The 22214-nt window shown below is 37.3% G+C and overlaps 2 protein-coding genes across 3 annotated transcripts in view; one reads left to right on the forward strand and one right to left on the reverse strand.

The window, feature by feature from the left end:
* Nucleotides 1-4753: 4753 nt before the first annotated feature.
* The window catches only part of vegfba (vascular endothelial growth factor Ba), an 82006-nt gene continuing 64545 nt past the window's right edge, over nt 4754-22214 (reverse strand). Inside the window, exons 2-8 of one of the 2 annotated variants that reach the window (XM_051923165.1) lie at nt 19794-19836; nt 16051-16247; nt 15858-15931; nt 11541-11573; nt 11245-11310; nt 10423-10545; nt 4754-8518 (exon numbers count right to left, since the gene is read on the reverse strand). In XM_051923165.1, coding sequence (XP_051779125.1) covers nt 8497-8518; nt 10423-10545; nt 11245-11310; nt 11541-11573; nt 15858-15931; nt 16051-16247; nt 19794-19836 — 558 coding nt within the window. In that variant the 3' untranslated portion in view covers nt 4754-8496. The remainder of the gene's footprint in view (nt 8519-10422; nt 10546-11244; nt 11311-11540; nt 11574-15857; nt 15932-16050; nt 16248-19793; nt 19837-22214) is intronic. The other variant, XM_028809997.2, reaches the window with a different exon arrangement.
* Nucleotides 15317-22214, forward strand: part of LOC114658053 (bcl2-associated agonist of cell death-like) — a 695521-nt gene continuing 688623 nt past the window's right edge. The window contains exon 1 of the mRNA XM_051923172.1: nt 15317-15326. The gene's annotated coding sequence lies outside the window, so the exon portion shown is untranslated. The remainder of the gene's footprint in view (nt 15327-22214) is intronic.

Below are 22214 nucleotides of genomic sequence, written 5' to 3' on the forward strand. Positions count from 1 at the left end.
TGACATGTTTATTCTTTTATTTTGAATATGTTCTTTGCTATGATTGCTTATCTGGAAGTCTTGATACAAAATGATACAGATGAATTTGTATATTTCTCTGTAGGCTTGGTATGTGTGATCACAGGCCAATAAATATTTAATGAACTGACAAAATACATCATAGATTGATGGATATGCAGGATCTCATTGGCCGATCATGTTTAACTTTTAAAAGGCTGCATGAAGCACATTCAACACCTACCAGATTCTCTCCTGTTTTCAACTTGCTATCAGCTTCTGTAGGCAGTGGTTGAAATCCTACAGCGAATGCATATGATATCTGCTGATTTCTTACACCTTGGTGAATGAGTTTAAGTATCACTGGCTGACATGCTGTCCAGGGATTGTTTCTGCCTTATGCCCCAGGCTTGCTAGCTTTCCAGCAACCCTACTCGGGATTAAGTAGGCTTAGAAAAATGGTATGTACTGTACATTCATCGGCCATGCTAATGGATAGGTAGGGTAAATACATCATATTAGAACTGTAATGGAACAGTAATGCATGGAACAGCAAAACTGGCTTAAGGTTTTCAGTCCTTTATAACTGCTTTTAGCCTTTACTCTATTTTTCTCTTTAGCTCTTTTAACCCTCCTATCGGCTTGTCTTTCTTTCAGTACTGTTCTCGATACAGTAAATCAAAAGATTTTCAAAAATAAAAAAGATCTAAAATTACTTTTATTTAATACTGTATGTAAGTGCCAATCTTAGGAAGTTAAAGCTTTGAGTTAAATTCATATTAATGTTTGCTTAATTTGAATAGAATATAAATTTCTACCATAGTCATAGACAATGGTATAGTCTTTTCCCCCCTCTCTAGCTATAACTGAGATACAGTGTGATAATTGAGTCAGATGTTGTTTAGAATAGGTCCCAGTACACAGGGACTTAAAAGACCCATTTTCAACTTAGAAATGGGGTAGGCATACAGTTTTCTGACCGTCGTTTTGAAATGGTTCAGAAACGTTTTGAAGTGATTCGTAACGATTTGAAATGTAACAAGATTTAAGCTTTGAACAGAACTTTTCTTAACAAGAACTTTTCCCTTTTTTTTGCTATTTTCTTTTTTTCTTTTTTGTGTGAACTGTTTTACTTTGAATTTTAACTAAAACTTTTAAAAATGAAGATATTTTGTCTGTGGGATCATTTTGGCACATCAGGCTTTTGTTGAATCCCATTTTTAAGCTAGAGCTGGTGAACTTTGGTAATTTTGGAGAAGACGCAGCTACACTGTATATCTAGAAAACAAAAAAATGAACTCGTACTATATGGGCTGATTTTGCTGTTTGGCTTGGGTTAAAAACTGAAATTTTGTACATGATTATGATATTGTTTTATTTTATTATTGAAAATTCGAGTATGACTATTAGAATATTTGAAATAAAGAGGCCGTTCAATAATACACATATCATCATTGCCTATTTGATTAACATTACCAAAATAATGCTGAGGCAGAAGTTGCAGGATCCCAAGACACTACTTTCAGCTAGCTAATTTAACCATATTGTATATGTGCAGTTCACTATTTAAAACAATTATGGTTTTGTAGGAAAGTTACTTCCAGTTCACTTCTATGTGTGCTCCTGTTCAGCAAACACAACAGTTTGAGAATTTTGGAAGAGTGGATAGATGGGTCCAGAATGTGCTTAAAGTCAAACAACGCTGAGTTGTTTTAAAAAACACAATTGTGTGAGGATCTTCTTTTGAAATGAATAAAGACAAAGGTACTTGTTGCATATTTGTATATAAGCAGTTTAAAGAAAAGTGTAATCGACAGATTAATAAAATGTATAGCTTACTCTAAATTAGGAAGAATAGAAAACTGGATCTGCCAAATCCTTTTGATGGACCACAAGAGAAGGTTTAGGCACATATGGGGTAAATTTGGGAGTTTTCATTTATCGTGAGGATTTTAGGAAGAACCTCATCTTGTGGTCACTGTGTATGCTCTCAAGTTTAGGTGTACAACTTTATGTTGGGGTATTTTAAAATTGATTCTAAACATACCTGGAAACCAGTGTACTGATTTAAGAACTCCTAGTTCTAGTTACAATCATTGTTGCTGAGTAAAAGTTCATTTTGAACTAGTAATCAAACGATTAAAACAGCATGACAGTGAAGAATTTAAAATAACCAATTATGCTTGATATAAATTAATCTCACTTTCCTATACCCTGCATACTAAGAAAGCTTCTTAATTTATAACTTGGAGAAATCAAATCTTACGTATGGCAAAGGTTAGAGCCAGGAGTTCAGACCTAAAATTATTAGTTTTAATACATTTGTAGTGAGCAAAAGGTTGTGACACAGCCAACATTTAGTATTTGCATCCAGGTGAAATTCTCGCCATTTCTGACACTGTGGTAGAGCCTGCTCTTTCATAGAACTAATTTACTTATACAAGGAATCGTGCATCTTTAATAAAACTCTGTAGTTTGGAAGACATTGTGGGTGTTGTTTTTCATTTTGGTGCCAGAATTGTTTGACAGAATTTGTTGACATGTCACCATATCTTGATTAGATGCAGTTTAGGGTGGAAAGTATAGCTGCCCTTCTCTTAAAACTGGCAATGCATGTATACCTCAAGTCAAGTGTATTGTGTTGACAGAAAGGGGTGTGGGGGTTACTTGAAACCTAGTCAAAAAGAGCATTGCCCATTTTGACTTCACAGTCTGAGGAAGAGTATAAAAACTTGCATCATTGCTTTTAAGTTTTGTAGAGTTTATTCCTAAGTCTCCTCACCTCAGTAACAATAGATCATTCCAGCTTATGCATTCACTTACTGTATGTGGGGCCAACTTTCTAATATTGAATAGAAAAATGTTGATGTTTCCATGCACTGCTGATTTCAATACTGAAGTCTAAATGTGAACGCCAGCTGTTCTTGTCTACATTTATTCATTTTTTAAGTTATTTTCTGTCACTCTTAACTAAACTGCTTGTAATTCTTGCTAATATTCTTTTCATTTCTGTATGGCAGTCACTCCTTTATTATTTTACTTGGCCTGCCTACTTGATATCTCTTCAGCTAGAATAAAAATAGCAAAGGAACCCAAGATCAATCAGCCCTAGGAGGGATGAACCTAAGGAGCAACTTAAAGATGAGGTGCATAAACAAAAGACACAGTATGTCCTGATGCTTCATTTGGCGGACTATGGGAATAATTGCCATTTCTGTGATGTGGGATGGTGTTTTTCACTTTCAAATACAACCACAAATGCTTTCTTTCTCACCTCTCACTCTTTGTGTTTGATTCTTGGTCTCCCTAATTCACTTTTCAAATCTATACTCACTAGCCATATTAAACTCTACCTGATGTTTAATTGTGGGCTTCATCACATGTTTCTTCAAGAGTCAGGGCAGTCTTCTGAAGAAAGTGTGAGGCTATAATTGACAGTAAGTGATTTGTTGTACACCCAAGCTTTCTTATAGTCTACATGGTGACTCGTTATACCTCAAAAACATTTGCAGTTTTCTGTCTGGAAGCATTTACTCTTGGTTTAGGAAACTACTAGGATTAAATGTCAGAAAATATATTAAAGCAGGAGGTTCTCAATGTAATAGATGATACCCAATTAAAAAGATTGAGAAAGAAATCCAGTATAACAGCAATATAAGAGGTAAACAAAGAAGACAGAGCCTGGCACAAGGGTTAGATTACTGAATTTTTAATGCAAGTGTGCAAAGACTGAAAAATTGAAAAGTTCAAATGGAATAAATGTGTTGTGTAGCTGGTCTTTATATCAACTTTAATAATAATAGTAATAATAATAGCATAAGTATTGAGATGGGTCTGATTATAGCCTGCAATACCCATGACTAAGGTCATGTAATGTCCATGATGTCAGTCACAAAACGCACTTTGACACGTATAACCCTCCAACAACCCTAATCTTCACCATATAGTGTAACAGGGCACATGGTGGGCATTTCGTGACTGATGTTGAGGGTGTTTCATGACTGACCTCATAGGTACTGCAGTCTGTAAGTACAATGTGTTTTTATTTGTGTCTTTCCGGTTCCTATGTCCCTATGTGGACCCGCTATACCATACCCTATTGTTCCAATAGATGGAGCATCACAAACATTTGTAGTAATGCATTTTTATTACACTGCAAACATTAACGCTGAGGTCTATGTTAATTACTTGGATCCTAATCTCTCTTAAAAGGGTAGCACAGCTAGTGTGTGTGTAAATATATATAAAAACTGTATTCCAAGCTGTTTGTGATAACACCTTTCATAATGTCTGCTATTTCAAATAAATTTTGAATGGCAGTACTTGGCATGTACATATTACAGAAACAATGGCTTAATAAAACGGTTAATAAAGCAACAATGCAATATCACTTTCAGGGTGGATGCAAGTCATTATTGTCAAGTACATAGAGTGAATCCTGAAGTTTGAATAATAACAGATTAACAATTTTTCAAAGAACAGGTGAAATAGGCTTTGAACAGCATGTTGCTAGATTTAAAACCGTAAGTCTGCAGTTTTGATGCCCTTTGCAAATTAAAACTTTGAGAAATCAATGAGTTTATCCTGCCGGTGCATTAAATACCCAAAAACTGCACAATGTAATATGCAGTGTTTTGTAACTGTTGTGTGTCAGGCTAATTCTGTGTAAAATTTGATAGTCAAGGATTCTCGGTGTGGAATTGGAAGCTCTTCTTATGTAACACCTGTTCAGTACAGCAATCAAAGAAAAAAGAAATTTAAAAATACTTATTTTCTTTTAATAGCACATTTTCCTTATTTTCAGGTTATATATACACAAGATATACAGCTTTACAAACAAAGACATACACAATAATAGCAGCAATGAATACTTGTCAATGTGGTGTTTACATTGAAACTACAGGCTTTACATATAACAGTGAAATCCTCCCATACAGTAGCAACACCTTTACTGTCAAAACCCTGACTCCAGGTTACACTTCCAAGACTATCCCAACACAGTCATTTAGAATAATAAAAACTAGAACTGTTTCTAGACAGCATGATGGTGCATCATTTGGCACTGCTACCTTATAGCTCTAGGGACCTGAGTTGGTTTCTTCGATTGGCCACTGTCTACATGAAATTTGCACTTTCTGTAAATGTCTGTTTGCATTTTTCTACAAAAAGAGTGCACATCAGATTAATTAGCAAATCAAGTTGGCTTTTTGTACAAATCAGTATGTGCTGCAAATAACCATTCAGGATTGGTTCAAATGCTGCTAAGATACACTTCAGGCCCCAAAGACCCCATCATGGAAAAAAAACAGTTTTGGGAATTGGATGAATCTGACTGCTACACTCGCTCAGCAAGTGGGTTAGCAATCACATTATGTCTTAGCTTGAAGTTAAACAGTGATCCCACATTATTATCACTGAGAGGCTAGGTTAATATTTCAAAAGAGCTTGAAATGTTTTGTTCAAGATTTTTTTTTTCTGGGTTTTTATCTCACTTGGAATTTTCTTATTTTCTAATCTAACATTCTTGTTGCTAACTTAAAGATGGGTATGAGTATTCTTGAAGTATCTACCTGACATTTATGGCCTCACATTTATGGAATTCCTATTTACTTTGTTCTTGGTCCCCTCTTTAATTTACTTCTCATAATTCTGGTCTTTCTAAAGGCAGTGCCTTAATTTGCACATCAAGTCTCTACAAATTCAACTCCATTGCTACAAAGCAGTTTACTCAATATAGCTCTGACATGAAGAAATATATATAAATAGGGACACGTTTAATCATCTTTAATTACATTTTGAGTACATGCCAAAATATCTTTTTATATTGTGTAAGTACAGTAGTTTTCAAAATATTGTACTTTCAATCTGGGTAAACATTCATGGCCTTTTTGGCTAAAAAGTGAATGACCTAGAATACGGAGCTAAAGGAATGTCTCTTTTGGGCAGGAAGTTCCTGTTACTGTTTATCTGTGTACGGTGGCAAAATCACTATAATATTAATGTGCAACAGGATTGCTCAACTCTCTTACAGTATTTATGCTGCTCGGAAAGTAGTAACACTTTATTAACCTATTGTTTTTATTATCAAAATGCTCACTTAGCATGATTAAAATAGGCTGGGCTGTAAAAATAAGTCTTCAAGGGTAGAGTGCTGTGGATTCCAGGAATGCTATCTTGAAGTGCCTCATAAGATGCCTGTTTTCATACTGGTGCCCCCTATAAAATCAATGGTACACTGCATAGGACTATATGTATCCTATGAAAATGATTTTTACCAGTGTTGTCAGAGAAAAACATTATAGGATGAAAGCCGTGAGGCAGACACCTTTTGTCTCTTGTAACCAATTTTTTTTTAGTAAGCCTGAGGTTCTTTGGTTTACAGAGGAATGTTCACTAGTGTGGATTGTGTTCCATTCCAGAAGAGGTAACTTGCCACCATTTCCTGCTAATGCAGTGATTGCTGGCAACATGATGGTATTATGGCACAGTGGTTGGTGTTGTTTCCTAATGGCTCCTCACCCTGCAATTAATATTTTGGCCTTGGTACTGCCTGTGTGGAGTTTGCATGTTTTCCCCATGTTTGTTTGTATTTTTCTCTGAGTAATTTGGGTGTGGGTGTGTGTGTGTGTGTGTGTGTGAGTGTGAGAGAGTTGGTTCCTGCTGTGCACACAATGCAGTGGCCTACAATTACCTTGGATAAACGGTTTAGAAAATTGATTGGTGGACAGATAGGTGTAATGGATGTAAACTTGAAAAATGTCTAGGGGCAAGGCTCCAGGGATACATATTTCAAGATTCGAAAGCCATTTAATTTGGTGATGAACCACTCTCAGACTGCTCTGGTTTATGTAAATAAGTACTATGTAAATAAATACAGTACTAGTTTCTCTATTCTATAACTGATTTTATAAAACATCTTGAGATTCAATCAAACTTGCTTCATCCCTAACCTTTCCCCAAAGCAGCCTACTGTGTGCCATAGAGGAAAAAGAAGGCTTTAAAGAAAGGCACACCACTTGCATTTGGAAAAAAAAATGGCAATCTGAGTAGCTCTGCCAGTGTTCAGATACAGTATTGACTAAAGAATGAGCTACCTATGACCAAAGTACTGACAGTCTAATACACCACATGAATGAATAAAACAGATAATATATTAATATGCATTTTCCAAAGCAGATACTTAACAAGATACAGGAAGTCAAAAACACTTAAATTATTCACAATACTCTACATGCACTCTGTATAAATAAAAGACAATAAAAACCCTGGAATTACTGTTTACAGAATAGAATATACACTTCAGCAAACTAATATAGTTGTACAGATGGTTTTAACAGGCTAAACGTGAAGCAGTCCTGCAGTTTACAGTATAATACTACAGAATTAGCAAGGCAGTTTATCCCCTTTTTTCCTATTCAAGATATTAATAAACACTTCACTAAAGTCTTAGGATAACTGAGATTTTCAATAATGTGAAAGTCTGTGACTTTTCTAATTAGGCTTTTAGGCAGCAGCTGCTACTTTGTCTGCCTGTCAGCTTTGCCACTCAGCAAATCAAAAATTTGCTTGCTTGCTTCTTTCTAGCATGTCACTAACCTTCTTCTCCAAGTGAAGCATGTTTTATTTCTAACAACAATAAGCTTTTGGTGCTACCACATCATTGAGCCTAACGCATGCAGTAATGTCAGAAATCAGCTTGCACAAGGCTATTCATCTGTTTATACACGGTTTTTTGATAACCCAAAATGTTTTTCTATCAGTTATGCTGATTTCATTCTGTCTTCTCACACTTTAATACTTCCTTCTTGTAAAAGTAGCTTTGGGAAAGTTGGAACCTGAACATACTCAAGTGCTCTGCATAGACCTAGCAGAGTAAACCAAAATGGCTTTTAATGAGGACAGGACCACAGTTTAGCCAGCTTCAGTGAAATATATGATTATATTCCTCAGGAGCAGATATCTTGCCCAGCTAGCCATAAGACCTACTAGTAGAATCTGCCAAGGTTTTAGTAATGCAAATCCTTTGCCCATGGTAGAGTTACATTATAGCCATGAAAAATCTGACAGGGTGGTCCATCTCCCAAGCACCAGATGTATAACACTGTAAATGGATGGATGATCAACAGAGACCAAGGTTATGTTTTCTGGCCTAATCTTGCTCTTGTGTCCAAATAGTCCAATCAGCAACACCAGCCAGATGTTGTTTGCAGTCCGTCATATTATACGGAAGAAATACAAGCTGTAAATGAAGCTAGCAAATCTTCAGTTTACAGGTTTCTACATTAAAAACAAGGTGGTATTTAGGGTGTCCTATCTGTGTTATTCAGTAGCATTGGTCCTTTTATCCTCAAAGCAGGGTACTATGGTGTTGCAAAGTGCTGTCCTAGCTGTCCCACAGAAAGATTCTGTTGCTTCGCTGCAGACTTTTCATCATGATACTTTGTTGATTTTAATTCATTATTTCATTTGACGTATGCATGTGCCTAAAGCCTTGCTTATTCATCGACGCAATGGCTCACACCTGCAAAAGAGGGGGAAAAAAAACAAGACATCACTTAGAAGACTGAGGTAGTTCTGATATAGCATAATCCAACTTAGAACCACACATGCAAAACCTGAAAATTTTCAGAATGTACTGTCCTAATAAGTGGACATGAAAATAAGTAATGTTACTTGGGTGGATCCTGTGCTGACATATACTATACCATGTACTACCATAACTGAGAGCCCTGTTCAGTTACAATTGACAGCCTGAATTAAAAGAAATGAGAGATATGCTTCATGTACGAACACAGTTCATCACTCATTTTTATCCTAAAAATAAAACTGCCATCCATATGTTCATTCCTATTGGTCTTATTCAAGATACTGCACAAAGCAGCTATGCTCTGTGGCACATGTACCCTGGCAACAGTTTTGTCCAGTCAAATTAAGTTTTCTTAAACCAGGATTTTCAATTCATACTCAATGAACACTGTAAAACAAGGACGGTCTACACATAAGCTAGTTCACTTTAGGAATTAAATTTGCATAACATGGTTAGTGAAGTACTTATTATAATAACCATATCAACATTTAACCAGTTGTTGGTGATAACAATACTGAAGGTATTAAGTTAGCATGTATTGTAACTAATGTTCACAGTATTTATAAGTAATTGCAGTGTAAGGTGTCATTCCAAAGATGTCCAGGTGAGATTAACTGACAACTCTGAATTGGCCCTATACACAGGAGTGTGCTCCACGATCCAGGGTTGGTTTGGTTACCTTATGCTCAATTCTGCCCAAAGTAGGCACAGGGAGATGAATCCCATTCAGACTAACAGAAACATGTTTTATGATAATATTGGGATAATGACCACTTGTATCAGCCAGCTACTACCCAAAGATGTGTGATTTGAGTTAATTTTTTCTCTGCAACTTCTTTGATTTTTTTTTCTTCTTTTCAAATTTTGGCCATTCATACTACAGCCACCCAAAATGAATATTTATACACTCGTAGGCATAGGCAGTTAGCTGGCATAGGCTAAAATGCCATACTTCAGATAGATAGCTTACGAAACATACACAGAAGTTTAATGAAATTGTAACCTTGTTTTACAAAATCTGGAAGAATCTTAAAAATTATAAATGCTGCTATTGCTGCTTTAAATCTGCTTACAATGAATTGAATGCTATTATTACTTCAATTAGTTGTGCATCATATTGATTTCTTTATTATCACTTCTGCCTCACACAGTCTGATACTCTGGGCTGAATGTCTGGATGTACCTTTGTATGTGTGGAGTTTTTTTTCACATTATCCAAATGTGAGTGGATTTTCATGGGATAGACTCTTTTTGATTAATATTCTGATAAATGTGCATCTTGAGTTCATTAGCTTGTCTACATTGCTTCACTACTGCCATTATGGAAGTGGCCGAAGTAATGGAATGCATTACCACATTTGGTATATAATTTGTTGCTGCTGGGTTATGTCAAACGTGTGTTGAGATTTTTTTAGGTAAAGACAGACATTTTGTGTTAAGGTAGTCAGCAATCTTTGCACCAGAGAGTCTCAACATGCTAATTAGCAAGTAAGAATGTCATTGCTTGGCACATGTGACAATAATGACCCAATAAACCTATAAAGTTCATTAAATGACAGACCAACTTAAAGTAAGACATCTACATAAATAATAAAACTGCCTTTGTGCCCTGAATGAAAATGTGCTGTCACTGAAACCTTTCACTTGGTCTGAAACCTAGAAAATTTGTCCCTGCCTAGAGCTGTTTTATATTAATCCCATCTGTAATGTAAGGTGTTCTGTAATGTTGTACACCAACATCTCTGCTGTTTCTGCCATTACTTAATACATTGGAGCAACATCAACCATAAAATGGGTTCTGGAGGTTAGCAGTCTCCTGCACTCCTGTTGTTACTTACCTGCAGGTATTCTCATTGAGCACTTGTCCTTTAGCTCGGCAGCGACGGTGCATGGGTCGACATGAACACTTGCATGTCACAGGATTTAAAACCTTCCGTCTCTCTGAACATGGCCTGCACTGTCTGTGTGTGAAGGAGAGAGACAGAGAGAGAGAGAAGGTGTTACTGTAAGAAATAGATGAGTGTGTATTATTAATGCAGCAGGTGCACTCTGAGTTTCTGAGTGTTGGTGTGTCTTTACTTAGTGCACCTGTTTATACAGTGCATGCTGTGATTTCAGAACACAAGAAAACCTTTTGGTTAATCTTTAGACAGATTGCTGGCAAACACCCAAAATGTAAAGGACACAGATTACACTAGATCACCTAGATCCTTAAACCAATACTGACCAACAAGCAGGTGTTAGTACACACTTTAATCCTATTTACTGCTGACTGGATGCAAACAAGTTCCGTGCAAACATGTAATGAGGACTTTTACAAATAAAGGGATAAGACACAGTGAGACTGAGGAGGTAGGATCTTGTGAAGAATGTATGATCCATGCATGGTCAATAAGCCTTAAGTCCTTGTGGTTTGTTCCACTAATTACAGTATACCAACTTCAAGGTTCCCATGTGAGGCATTCTTTTAAAAGAATATGGGAGCAGACTTTGGATTGTTCCACAACAAACCAAGAAACAAATTAAGATTTCATATAATAAATAATGAAATATATGTAATGCAGGACTTTTGAAATGGCAAGCATAGGCTCAATTTTGTACAATGTATCCTGTCTCTGAATGTCTCTCTGTGTCCAATGTATAATTTTCACTGCACATACAAAGAAGCACTTGGTTTGCTCTTTTTCCTTTTCTTTTTTTCTTTTCTTGTTTCCATCATTTCATCCCTGTAAATACAGACAGGGCACCATGGGCAAAAGTCTCTCGATACTTTGATAAACCCCACGGTCAAACATGATCATAACAGTAACAAACATGCATCCAGTATCTGTAAGCAAATTAATCCACATAACTTTCCAAATGCAGTAAATGATAAATATGAAAATGCACACACACACCAAAAAGCATGAAGAACAAGCTAAACTCACAAAATACACCATATAAAAATATCACTTACCTTTGTTGTTTCATATGAGCTTCTTTTTTTGGCCTAAAAAAGAGAGAGACAAGCAAGTGTGAAATCTTTTTGTGTGTACAGAGTCTAAGGAGGACTGAAGTTCTGTGTGGTATTCCTTCTAGTGAAAATCTACACTATTCTACAGTTTTAATTAAAAATATGAGAATGTTCTTTAAACATAAACAACACAGCTGTCAAGTTGGAATGTAACAGTCTTTACAAACCCCAACTTAGAGCTACGACTGCATGTTCAAGTTTCCTTTAAAAGCACATACTGTATCTTACTCCAGTAGTAAATTTGGAATCCCTATTCTGTTCCCTACTTGATTACACCCTGCTACACTGGTCTTTCATCCTGATGAAAACATGACATAGATTAGCTCATTTAACTTACCAGCTTGTACATTTTTTCCAAAGAGGTTAAGATACTAGCAGTGTTGCAGTATATGGTTGGACAGTTTTGTCTTTTGGTGATCCATGTTAATTAGAATTCTAATTGAGAATACAGTCGACCCTTGATATACGACCGGCCTGACATGCGAACAACTTGATTTACGACCAAAATTTTTGTTTTGATTTACGACCAACATCTTGCGTTACGACCTGAATGCGGTCACGTGTATCCGCTTGCGCGATTGTAAACAAACAGCCAAGAGCTTTGATAAGCGTCAGTCGGAGCCCAGATACATGTGTTTGTGGACGTAATTTCGGTCAGTGCAGTGATTTATATAATTTATTTCAATAATTGCTAAGGAAGGAAGAGAAGGTAACGAAGGTAAAGAAAGCAATCACAATCAAAACGAAGAAGGAAATTGTGCAGAAATATGAGAGTGGTGTTCATGTGACCGACCTCACTAATATATACAGCATGTCGAAATCCACCATCTCGACAATTTTACAAAGAAAAGATTTGTATAAGGAGGCTCCTTCCAAACAATAACCATCTTCCATTTCATTCTCCTCCTCCTCCCTTCCTGCAGCCCAAAGATGTCAAATTAAATGGTGAGTACAGTATGAAATTGTTGTTTCTGGTAGGCTAGGCACTTTTTATAACTTTTTGGTTAGTACATTAGAAAAATTATTGGTGTTTTGGTAAATTATGCACATTATACAACCCTTTTTTATTATGAAAAGGTTAAGTAAGTGTTGCTGTGGGAGGTTCGGAACACATTATGAGTATTTCCATTATTTCTTATGGGAAAAATAGTCTTGACTTACAACCAACTTGAGTTACAACCAGCCCTCGTGAACGAATTGAGTTTGTAAGTCAAGGGTCCACTGTATATGGTCAACACTAATGAAGCTTTTTCTGGTATTGCGTTAATCTGACTTTTTTAATACAGTAATGATCAAAAGTTTAAGACCACTTGAAAAATGGCAAAAAATCATATTTTGCATGGTTGGATCTTAACAAGGTTCCAAGTAGAGGTTCAACATGCAACAAGAAGAAATGGGAGTGAGACAAAACAGTTTTTGAGCATTCAATTAATTGAAAATAATGATTAAATTGAAACAGGCTGTTTTACAGCTGATCAAAATTTTAGGACCACATGCCTTTAAAAGGCCAAATCTGTGCAAAGATGTGGATTCATTGTCATTTTCTTTCAGGCAGTCACATGTTCTGATGGCAAAGGCAAAAAAAACTCTCCCTTTTTGAACGTGGTCGGGTTGTTGAACTGCATAAGCAGGGTCTCTCACAGCGCGCCATCGCTGCCGAGGTGGAACGCAGTAAGACAGTAAGACAATCATTTGGAATTTCTTAAATGATCCTGAGGGTTATGGAACAAAAAAGTCAAGTGGAAGACCCAAAAAAATTTCACCAGCACTGAGCCAGAGGATCCAATTGGCTGTGCGTCAAGACACTGGACGATCCTCGACCCCAATTAAGGCCGTTACTGGAGCTGACTGCAGCTCCATAACCATCAGACGGCATCTGAGACTGAAGGGCTTCAAAAACAAAAAACGTCTTCAAAGACCTCGTCTCCTTGAACGCCACAGAACTGCTCGTTTGGACTTTGCAAGAGAGCACCAAACATGGGACATTCAAAGGTGGAAGAAAGTTTTATTCTCTGATGAGAAAAAAATTAACCTTGATGGTCCTGATGGTTTCCAACGTTACTGGCATGACAAGCAGATCCCACCTGAGATGTTTTCTACGCGCCACAGTGGAGGGGGCGCCATAATGGTCTGGGGTGCTTTTTCCTTCAGTGGAACAATGGAGCTTCAGGAAGTGCAGGGGCGTCAAACAGCCGCTGGCTATGTCCAGATGTTGCAGAGAGCATTCCTCATGACTGAGGGCCCTCGTCTGTGTGGTAACGACTGGGTTTTTCAACAGGACAACGCTACAGTACACAATGCCCGCAGGACAAGGGACTTCTTCCATAAGAATAACATCACTCTTTTGCCCCATCCTGCTTTTTCAAGTGGTCTTAAACTTTTGATCAGGACTGTATAAATGATGCCCATATGCTTAGGTCTGAAATGTGTCTTTTTGAACTTTCTGCGAGTGGTTCTTACCACTTGGAGAAATGTTCCCACTCACCTCATGGAAACGCTTGCATCAAGCATGCCGCAACGAATTTTTGAAGTGATCAACAATAACGGTGGAGCTACTCAGTACTGAGTTCATGTTTGGAAGTTTGATTTCTGTTTTGGGGGGGTTTACGGGTTTTTTTGGAGGTGTGGTCTTAAACTTTTGATCAGCTGTAAAACAGCCTGTTTCAGTTTAATCATTGTTTTCATTAAACTGCATGCTCAACAAATGTTTTGTCTCACTCTCATTTCTTCTTGTTGCATGTTGAAGCTCTACTTGGAACCTTGTTAAGAGCCAACCATGCAAAATGTGATTTTTTGCCATTTTTCAAGTGGTCTTAAACTTTTGATCAGGACTGTACCAAGCTTTTCGATTATTCATGTGAGTTTTTACTTTAATGTGAATCTACTCATTTAAGGTGGGAACATGATTACCTTGCAAAAATAGACTAGGTACATTTAAAAATGAGTTGATCCAGAGATGAGAAAAACATTAATGTGCACTGTGAATTCAGTTTTGTTTAATTTCCCACTATAGCTTTATTTAATCTTAGCAAATATAAAAGGCAAAATAGCATTTTGAACTGCCACTAGTTAATAAACCCGGGAGTTCACATATTCTTGCACATTCAGTGGATTCAAAAAGTATTCAGACCTCTTCATTTTCTGCACACTATTTTGTTGTAGACCACAATTTGGAGTGCAACAGCAAACTGTCCTGGGTTATTGAGTGTAGACTGATGGGGGGGAAAATGTCACATTTATACATTTAAATTTAAATCTAAAAGTGTACAGAAAGTGAAGGAGTCTGAAAACTGTCTGAATCCACTGTAGATTTCATTAACATTTGTTTACTTCATATCCCAAAGGTCATGTGAGAAGAAAGTTTCTCCTTGTTGATTAATAAAGTTTATTAATCAATGAATCAATTTACTTTTTCCGCTGTGGTGTTGCAGAAAGCTACAGCTTGTCCCAACAGCATCAAACTCGAGAAAAGAACCAGCCTTTGATGAATGCAATTCTATTGCAAGTAATGATGAAGCACTAACTCATACTAGGCCAGTTTAATAGTCTTTTTAATTCAAAATGCTATTCTTCAGGAGATTATTGGAATTTCCAGATTAAACCAATATGAGCAAGGTAAGAATGTACAAATTTCACAGACAGTGCTAGGCTGCAGTGCTAACCACAGGGACACCCAGAGGTAGCTCTACATTTTGATATTCTAAATGATAGTCAGTTTAGGGATATACAGTAGCAGGAAGCATATCTTACTAGCCTGGCAAATTGTCTTCAGTCAGTATTTTGACAAAGAAAGTGTGGTTTAGTTCGAAACAGTAATATATTATGGATTCTCAAAAACATCTTTTCTAATAATAATAAATCTTCTCTGCTCCCTTTATGCTATTCAGGGCACTTAAGAAATGCTTCAGTTTGAAAGCTAACATTTCTGAGTGAAAACAATCAAAATAGGTTAAAAGGTAAACAGCAACTTGGCATGTCCTGCCTTTTAATGAGCTTAGTGCTGCTCTTCACGTCAAGCCTTGTAAATGCTCATTATCTTCACATGTTCAGTTCTGCTGTATAACAAATTCTTACACTAATTTATTTTCTCATTGAAGTGTATTTCCTTTGATAGACTTGTTCACAAGTTATTTTGATCACCCTTGTGATGATCTCCTTCTGCATTTAAAAACTTGCTTTCTGTAGAATCCTTACCATTTTGATTGCCAATTGCATCCCCACTTTTCCCCACCTTTTAGTCTTCCAGCTTTCTTATCTCACCTGCACTCACACTCGCTGTGTTCTGTAAAAGGCAGTTCCACCATTTCTCTCTTTTCATAGTTGGTTTTCATGAGCTGGAAATAGAAGTAATAAGAATAAGGAAGTGCTACAGTTTACTTACATTCTACAAGTAACTGCCACCCAAGTTTTGTACATGGAAAATGGCCTTTGTCAAGTAACATATGAGTTTCACCTCTACAAGGAGGGAGTGGGACTGCAGGGGTACACACTCCATTGCTTCATCCGAACAGCATCCCCCACACCGATGGAGAGGAACACAAGCTGGAAGGAATAGGTACTCCACTTCGTTTGGGAACTCTGTAGAGACATCAACAAGAACCTCCCGAGGCTGGCAGAAGGTACGCTTATAGGCATCCATCCATTTCAACACTTCAGAGAGAAAAAGAAAACAGCAATGCAGAGATCCATAGGAAAGATAGCCATATACTTTTTTGGGTAAAACAAAGCAGTGGGCAAGCAATAAAAGAGGAATAAAGATGGAAAAACAGCTACAAAGAAGTTGTCAGGAAAAATTCTGTTTAGAACATAGGGCAAAAAATTGTGTGAGAACACAATTCTTCTGGGATGAGGACAGAGTGGCTGTTTTACTATATTTTATGGCCCCTTTTATCTACTGCTTACTTGCATCACCACCACAATTCAAATGATACCTTTAAATAGACTAGGGGTGTCTGCATGAGGTCAATGTCCCCCTCTGTATTTAAAGTTCTAATTTAATCTCCTGCACTGGGATGCTGTGGTGATGGACCCAGAAACACAACAAATATTTCTTTTTTCTATATGGCAGAACCCAGGCTATAACAAGTCTAATTTGTCTTATCATGTAAGCCACTAAAAAACAGAAGTTATAATACTTAGCAGTAAATGAAAATGGATAGAAGTACATATTCAACTATGAAAACTTTGCCCTGAGCATTTGACAGAGTTAAGTTAGTACTGGTAGTGCCTCCACATATTTGTCAGACTGCTAAGGTATTTCAGCTATTTAACCTTAAAACCTAAAGGTTAATGTGTATCTGAGCAGGGGTGGACAGTGGATAGGAAAAATCATGTTTGTTTTCCCAAAGGAAAATAATAGGTGCATTTCCCACAAAGAGACTTTTGACCAAACAAGGTTTCCTGAGATGCCATCTCTGCCCCTATTCTGTCTCCGCAAATCCACAACCAGGTAAACAGTGCAAGGCTGTTGACACATGGAAGAGGACAGCACTCTGTATCTATGTGCATCAGACCATGCCCCTTTGTGACTGCCTCTGTTGCTGTTTGGTAGTTGTATTTTTGATTTTGTGTACTTAGTTTAGTCATCTAATAATGTAATTGATTCAGCTGGGACTGCTGATTCAGTTTGCTTATTCTAGGGGCACTCTTCATAATGTGCATGATAATACTGTACAGACTGACATCACCCTGTGTGCTATTCACAAGAAGGTGTGCCGTTTCTCATATGTGAGGACAAAATTATTCTGTCACTAATGAAAATTGGCATACACTGTGCATTACAGGTAGTTTAGATTGATTCCTTGTGGATTTTGGTTTTGTTTATTGAATTGCACAGATGAAAATTGGGAATGAGTTCTCAAATCAAGTGTTGGAGTTCCCCAGCTCTTCTGTCACTTAAAGCTCAAAACTGCTGTTATCAAATGTAAGACATGGGGCATCAAAAGTGAAACTTGCCCTCTTATAGTCTCACTTCATATTTCCCTATTTTTAAAGCTACTTAAGTGATATATGAAGCCAGTGAATGAACTAGCCTGAGTGGCAGAGTGTTCTAAGAGCATACACCAGATGACAGTGTAACTCTGTCCAAACTATTCTCCAGGAACCGGACTGATGGTGCTGCTCTAAGAAGGTGGTAGTTCCATAAATTATACTTATTGTCATAACTCTATGAGAATGGGTTCAGATCCCTGTCTGGTCATTGCCTGTGTGGTACACTTATTCTCTTTGTGTGACTTTTTCTTCGGGTTTCTGTCTACTTTATACCAAAGACATGTGTGATACAGTAGGTTAATTGTGACATGGTGACTGTAGGTTGGCCTGGCGTGAGCATGCTAGGATAGGCTCTGTTTTTGGCAATGACCCACCTTTGGACAAAGCATGCTTTAAAAATGGAGCATTATATAAATGAGACAGAATATTGAGATCTCCAAGGAGGCCAAAAGTTGCTCCCAGTCTTCTTGATGACAGCAGGAATTCCTATTAGACAGCTGCACCCCTGCTTTCTACTGGAAATGGCCAAGCAGTTTCTACCATTAATTTTGGGTGTGTGGTCAAAAAATTCAGTATCAATGTTGAGCATTCAGAGAGCAGGAGCCACCTTAGGGCACTGTGAATGTGTGGCTCAGATGCCCTTGAAAGGCTAAATCTTACCTCAGAAGTGAACCCCAGGCGTGTGTAAAATGTCCCCCTGTCAGAAGGGATAGATCTCTGAGCACAGAAGATATGAATAATTGCTCTGTCTGACTTGGAAGAACATTGAACAGACACTGGCAGCAAGGAGAAATGACACAGGTGAGGAGTTAAAGAGATGTAATTAGCATTTGGGAAGTGAGTAGTACACAGGGAAGAAGCATAACCACTTACTGTAAAGCAGGAAGGGTTCATGGCATTGGTTTGAGTAGTGCCGTTCAGGCCTACCTAAGTGTCTCTTGTTACGTATGAGACTACTCCCGTTCATTTGCTTTTTAATTTAATAAATGCCTTCAACAATGGATAACAACTTTGTTTTTGTGCACATGATGGGTTTGAGGTGTGAGGGTAAGGCATGTTCTTTGACTCAAACTTTATTCATTGCTAGGCAACATAGCTGCTAGGAATTTCTCTTGATGTTACATCCATACACATAACAGGGTAAATACAATTAAATAACACCATATACAATACAAGATACCATCACAATGTCATATACAGTAGTAGTGAAAAATGTATTGCACAAAACACAAATATAATAGTATAATGAGTGCTACTTGATATATTACTGGGCAGGAGTGTAAGTCTTTCTAAAATAAAACAGAAAATAAACATAATTTAGATTGGGTGGGGGAGTTTAGAAATCAGTAAAAGAGATGAATCAACTGTTTGTAGGAAAAAACTGTTCATCTGTCTAGTAATTCTTGCCTGTAGTGACTGGTAACGTTTCCTTGATAGTTATACCTGAAAGAGATGGTTGCCTGGGTGAGAGTAGTGCTTGATTATATTCTCAGCGTGTTTCCTGACCCTCAATCTATACAGAACCTCAGTGGAGTGCAGTTTCTGTCCTATAATCTGTTCTGCTGTCTGAATAACATGCAGCAGTATATGTTTCGATTGTTGCAGTTGCATTGCCATACCTGACCATTGTGAAGAAAGTGAAGATGCTTTCAATACCAAACCTATAAAACTGTACCAGCACTGTTTGGGTTGGGTTAAACTTTTTAAGTTGATGGATCCTAATGAAACAGCATAGGTCCATGAGGGCCTAGTCAATATTACCTGCATTGTGGTCTGAGGTAAGCATAATGTTAGTTATCTCTCAGGATATAATTATTATGAAATAAAGTTTGCAACAAATGATTAGAAACCTATAGGAAAAGTTAATCAAGCGCCTGGAGAAACAAATGCTTGTGTTCTAAGTAAAGCAGGCAGATGTAAAAACTTAAAAATACAAAGAGATTTTTCATAAAATATTTGCCTTACTGACATAATGTGCCACTGATATCTCCCTAAAACATTCTTAAATGTATGTTTTGTTTTTGTATATATGATGCTGTCAATGAATATTTTTTCTCCAAACTGAAAACAGTAATTTTTTACTATGACATCAGTCATTAAATGTGAAATTATTCAGGCAAATGGTGCTGGCCCTGCTGCTATTTTCTCAGATGAGAGAAAAAAAACAACTTTTTCTACATCAGAGAGAGAGAGAGAGAGACTCACCTTCCCTGGTTTTGTGTGATTCATCTGAATGCCAGTGAGCCAGCTGAAATCAAACAGAGACAACGTCAGGCATGAGAAAGTGAAGTCACCCCAGAGCTATTTATAATACCTGAAATGAGCACCAGTTATTTCAAAGACAAAGCTAGTTGCTTTGCGGGAAGAGACAGTTGTATTGCATGAATTTTCCCACTACCTGTGAAGGAAGAATATGATAGGCTATTTCAAACACATTTTAAATAATAAATATACGTTGTATTTTTTCCCATTAATAAACTGTCCCAGGTTGATAGATGTGTGGTTCACTTATTAGTATACAGACATTAATAATAATAATAATAATGCATTACATTTATATAGTGCTTTTCTCAGTACTCAAAGCGCTATCTACACAGGGAGGAACCGGGAAGCGAACCCACAATCTTCCACAGTCTCCTTACTGCAAAGCAGCAGCACTACCACTGCGCCACCTGTGAGGCATAAAGGACTGATCATCATGACTGAAGTATGGTGGTTGCCAGTTATTACTTTAAATTTTTTTTTCTTTCACCTTCTCCATGCTCTTGTTATTTAAAGGTAAATTTATCACAATTTTTTTTTTATTTGGTACACTAGGAAATATTCACACAGAAAATCCTTAGCATACAGTTTTCAAATACCCCAGCTGAAAGAATCGCTTAACACTTGATCAGCTTCAAATCCTCCAGTATTTATTAGAAACATTGGGTGAAAAGACATGGAGACTGTATCTTGGGAAGCCCAGTCTATTTTTATTAAAAATGTTTATACTGTATATCTAGAAACTGCTTGTTTTTGAATGTGACACAGGAAGGTCTGATCATCCTGGCTATTCACAAAAATTAATAATAACCAAATCAAAAAATCACTGATTAAAGAATGCAAAGTAATAAAATAAATAAATAAATAAAAGGTAAATATTCTATTTTTTCCCTTTACATTCAGTGGGTTAAACTATACACAATGCAGATATTTAGAGTGAACCTGCTTGGCAGAAAACTAGAATTTTTGTTTTCAAATACTATTTCCGATCTGACAGAAACACAACAATGTCTAGAGTGTGCCAAGATAAAGAATTTGGAAAGAAACTTTGTTTATTTTAGCAAAGAAATATTAGATTTAAGGGCCAACAGTTTTTTGAGAAAGAGCCCTTATCTCATGGGCAGGAAACACAGAAGAAAGGACATCTACCTCTAATGGTGGGAGTGGGGAGAAGGGAATACCTCAGAAAAGTCAACAAGGGGCAAAATGTGGAGTAAAAGTGCATTAAAAGAATGTACTGAACTCTTCTAAAATCATTAGATAAATTAAATAACTGATAATAACACAGTCATGGTTAGTACATGCTTTCTATTGTGAGACAGCCAGCAGGAGTTTGTTACAAAATTGGAAAATACTACTTTATTATATAATATCAATTTCATGATTGAAACTATACAGTATATACAGTGCATCCGGAAAGTATTCACAGTGCATCACTTTTATCACATTTTGTTATGTTACAGCCTTATTCCAAAATGGATTAAATTCATTTTTTTCCTCAGAATTCTACACACAACACCCCATAATGACAACGTGAAAAAAGTTTACTTGAGGTTTTTGCAAATTTATTTAAAATAAAAAAAACTGCGAAATCCCATGTACATAAGTATTCACAGCCTTTGCTCAATACTTTGTCAATGCACCTTTGGCAGCAATTACAGCCTCAAGTCTTTTTGAATATGATGCCACAAGCTTGGCACACCTATCCTTGGCCAGTTTCGCCCATTCCTCTTTGCAGCACCTCTCAAGCTCCATCAGGTTCGATGGGAAGTGTCGGTGCACAGCCATTTTAAGATCTCTCCAGAGATGTTCAATCTGATTCAAGTCTGGGCTCTGGCTGGGCCACTCAAGGACATTCACAGAGTTGTCCTGAAGCCACTCCTTTGATATCTTGGCTGTGTGCTTAGGGCCATTGTCCTGCTGAAAGATGAACCGTCGCCCCAGTCTGAGGTCAAGAGCGCTCTCTAGCAGGTTTTCATCCAGGATGTCTCATTGCTGCAGTCATCTTTCCCTTTATCCTGACTAGTCTCCCAGTCCCTGCCGCTGAAAAACATCCCCACAGCATGATGCTGCCACCACCATGCTTCACTGTAGGGATGGTATTGGCCTGGTGATGAGCGGTGCCTGGTTTCCTCCAAACGTGACGCCTGGCATTCACACCAAAGAGTTCAATCTTTGTCTCATCAGACCAGAGAATTTCCTTTCTCATGGTCTGAGAGTCCTTCAGGTGCTTTTTGGCAAACTCCAGGCAGGCTGCCATGTGCCTTTTACTAAGGAGTGGCTTCCGTCTGGCCACTCAACCATACAGGCCTGATTGGTGGATTGCTGCAGAGATGGTTGTCCTTCTGGAAGGTTCTCCTCTCT

This window comes from Erpetoichthys calabaricus, chromosome 1 (genome assembly GCF_900747795.2).
Source record: "Erpetoichthys calabaricus chromosome 1, fErpCal1.3, whole genome shotgun sequence".
In the NCBI taxonomy this organism is placed as follows: Eukaryota; Metazoa; Chordata; class Cladistia; order Polypteriformes; family Polypteridae; genus Erpetoichthys; species Erpetoichthys calabaricus.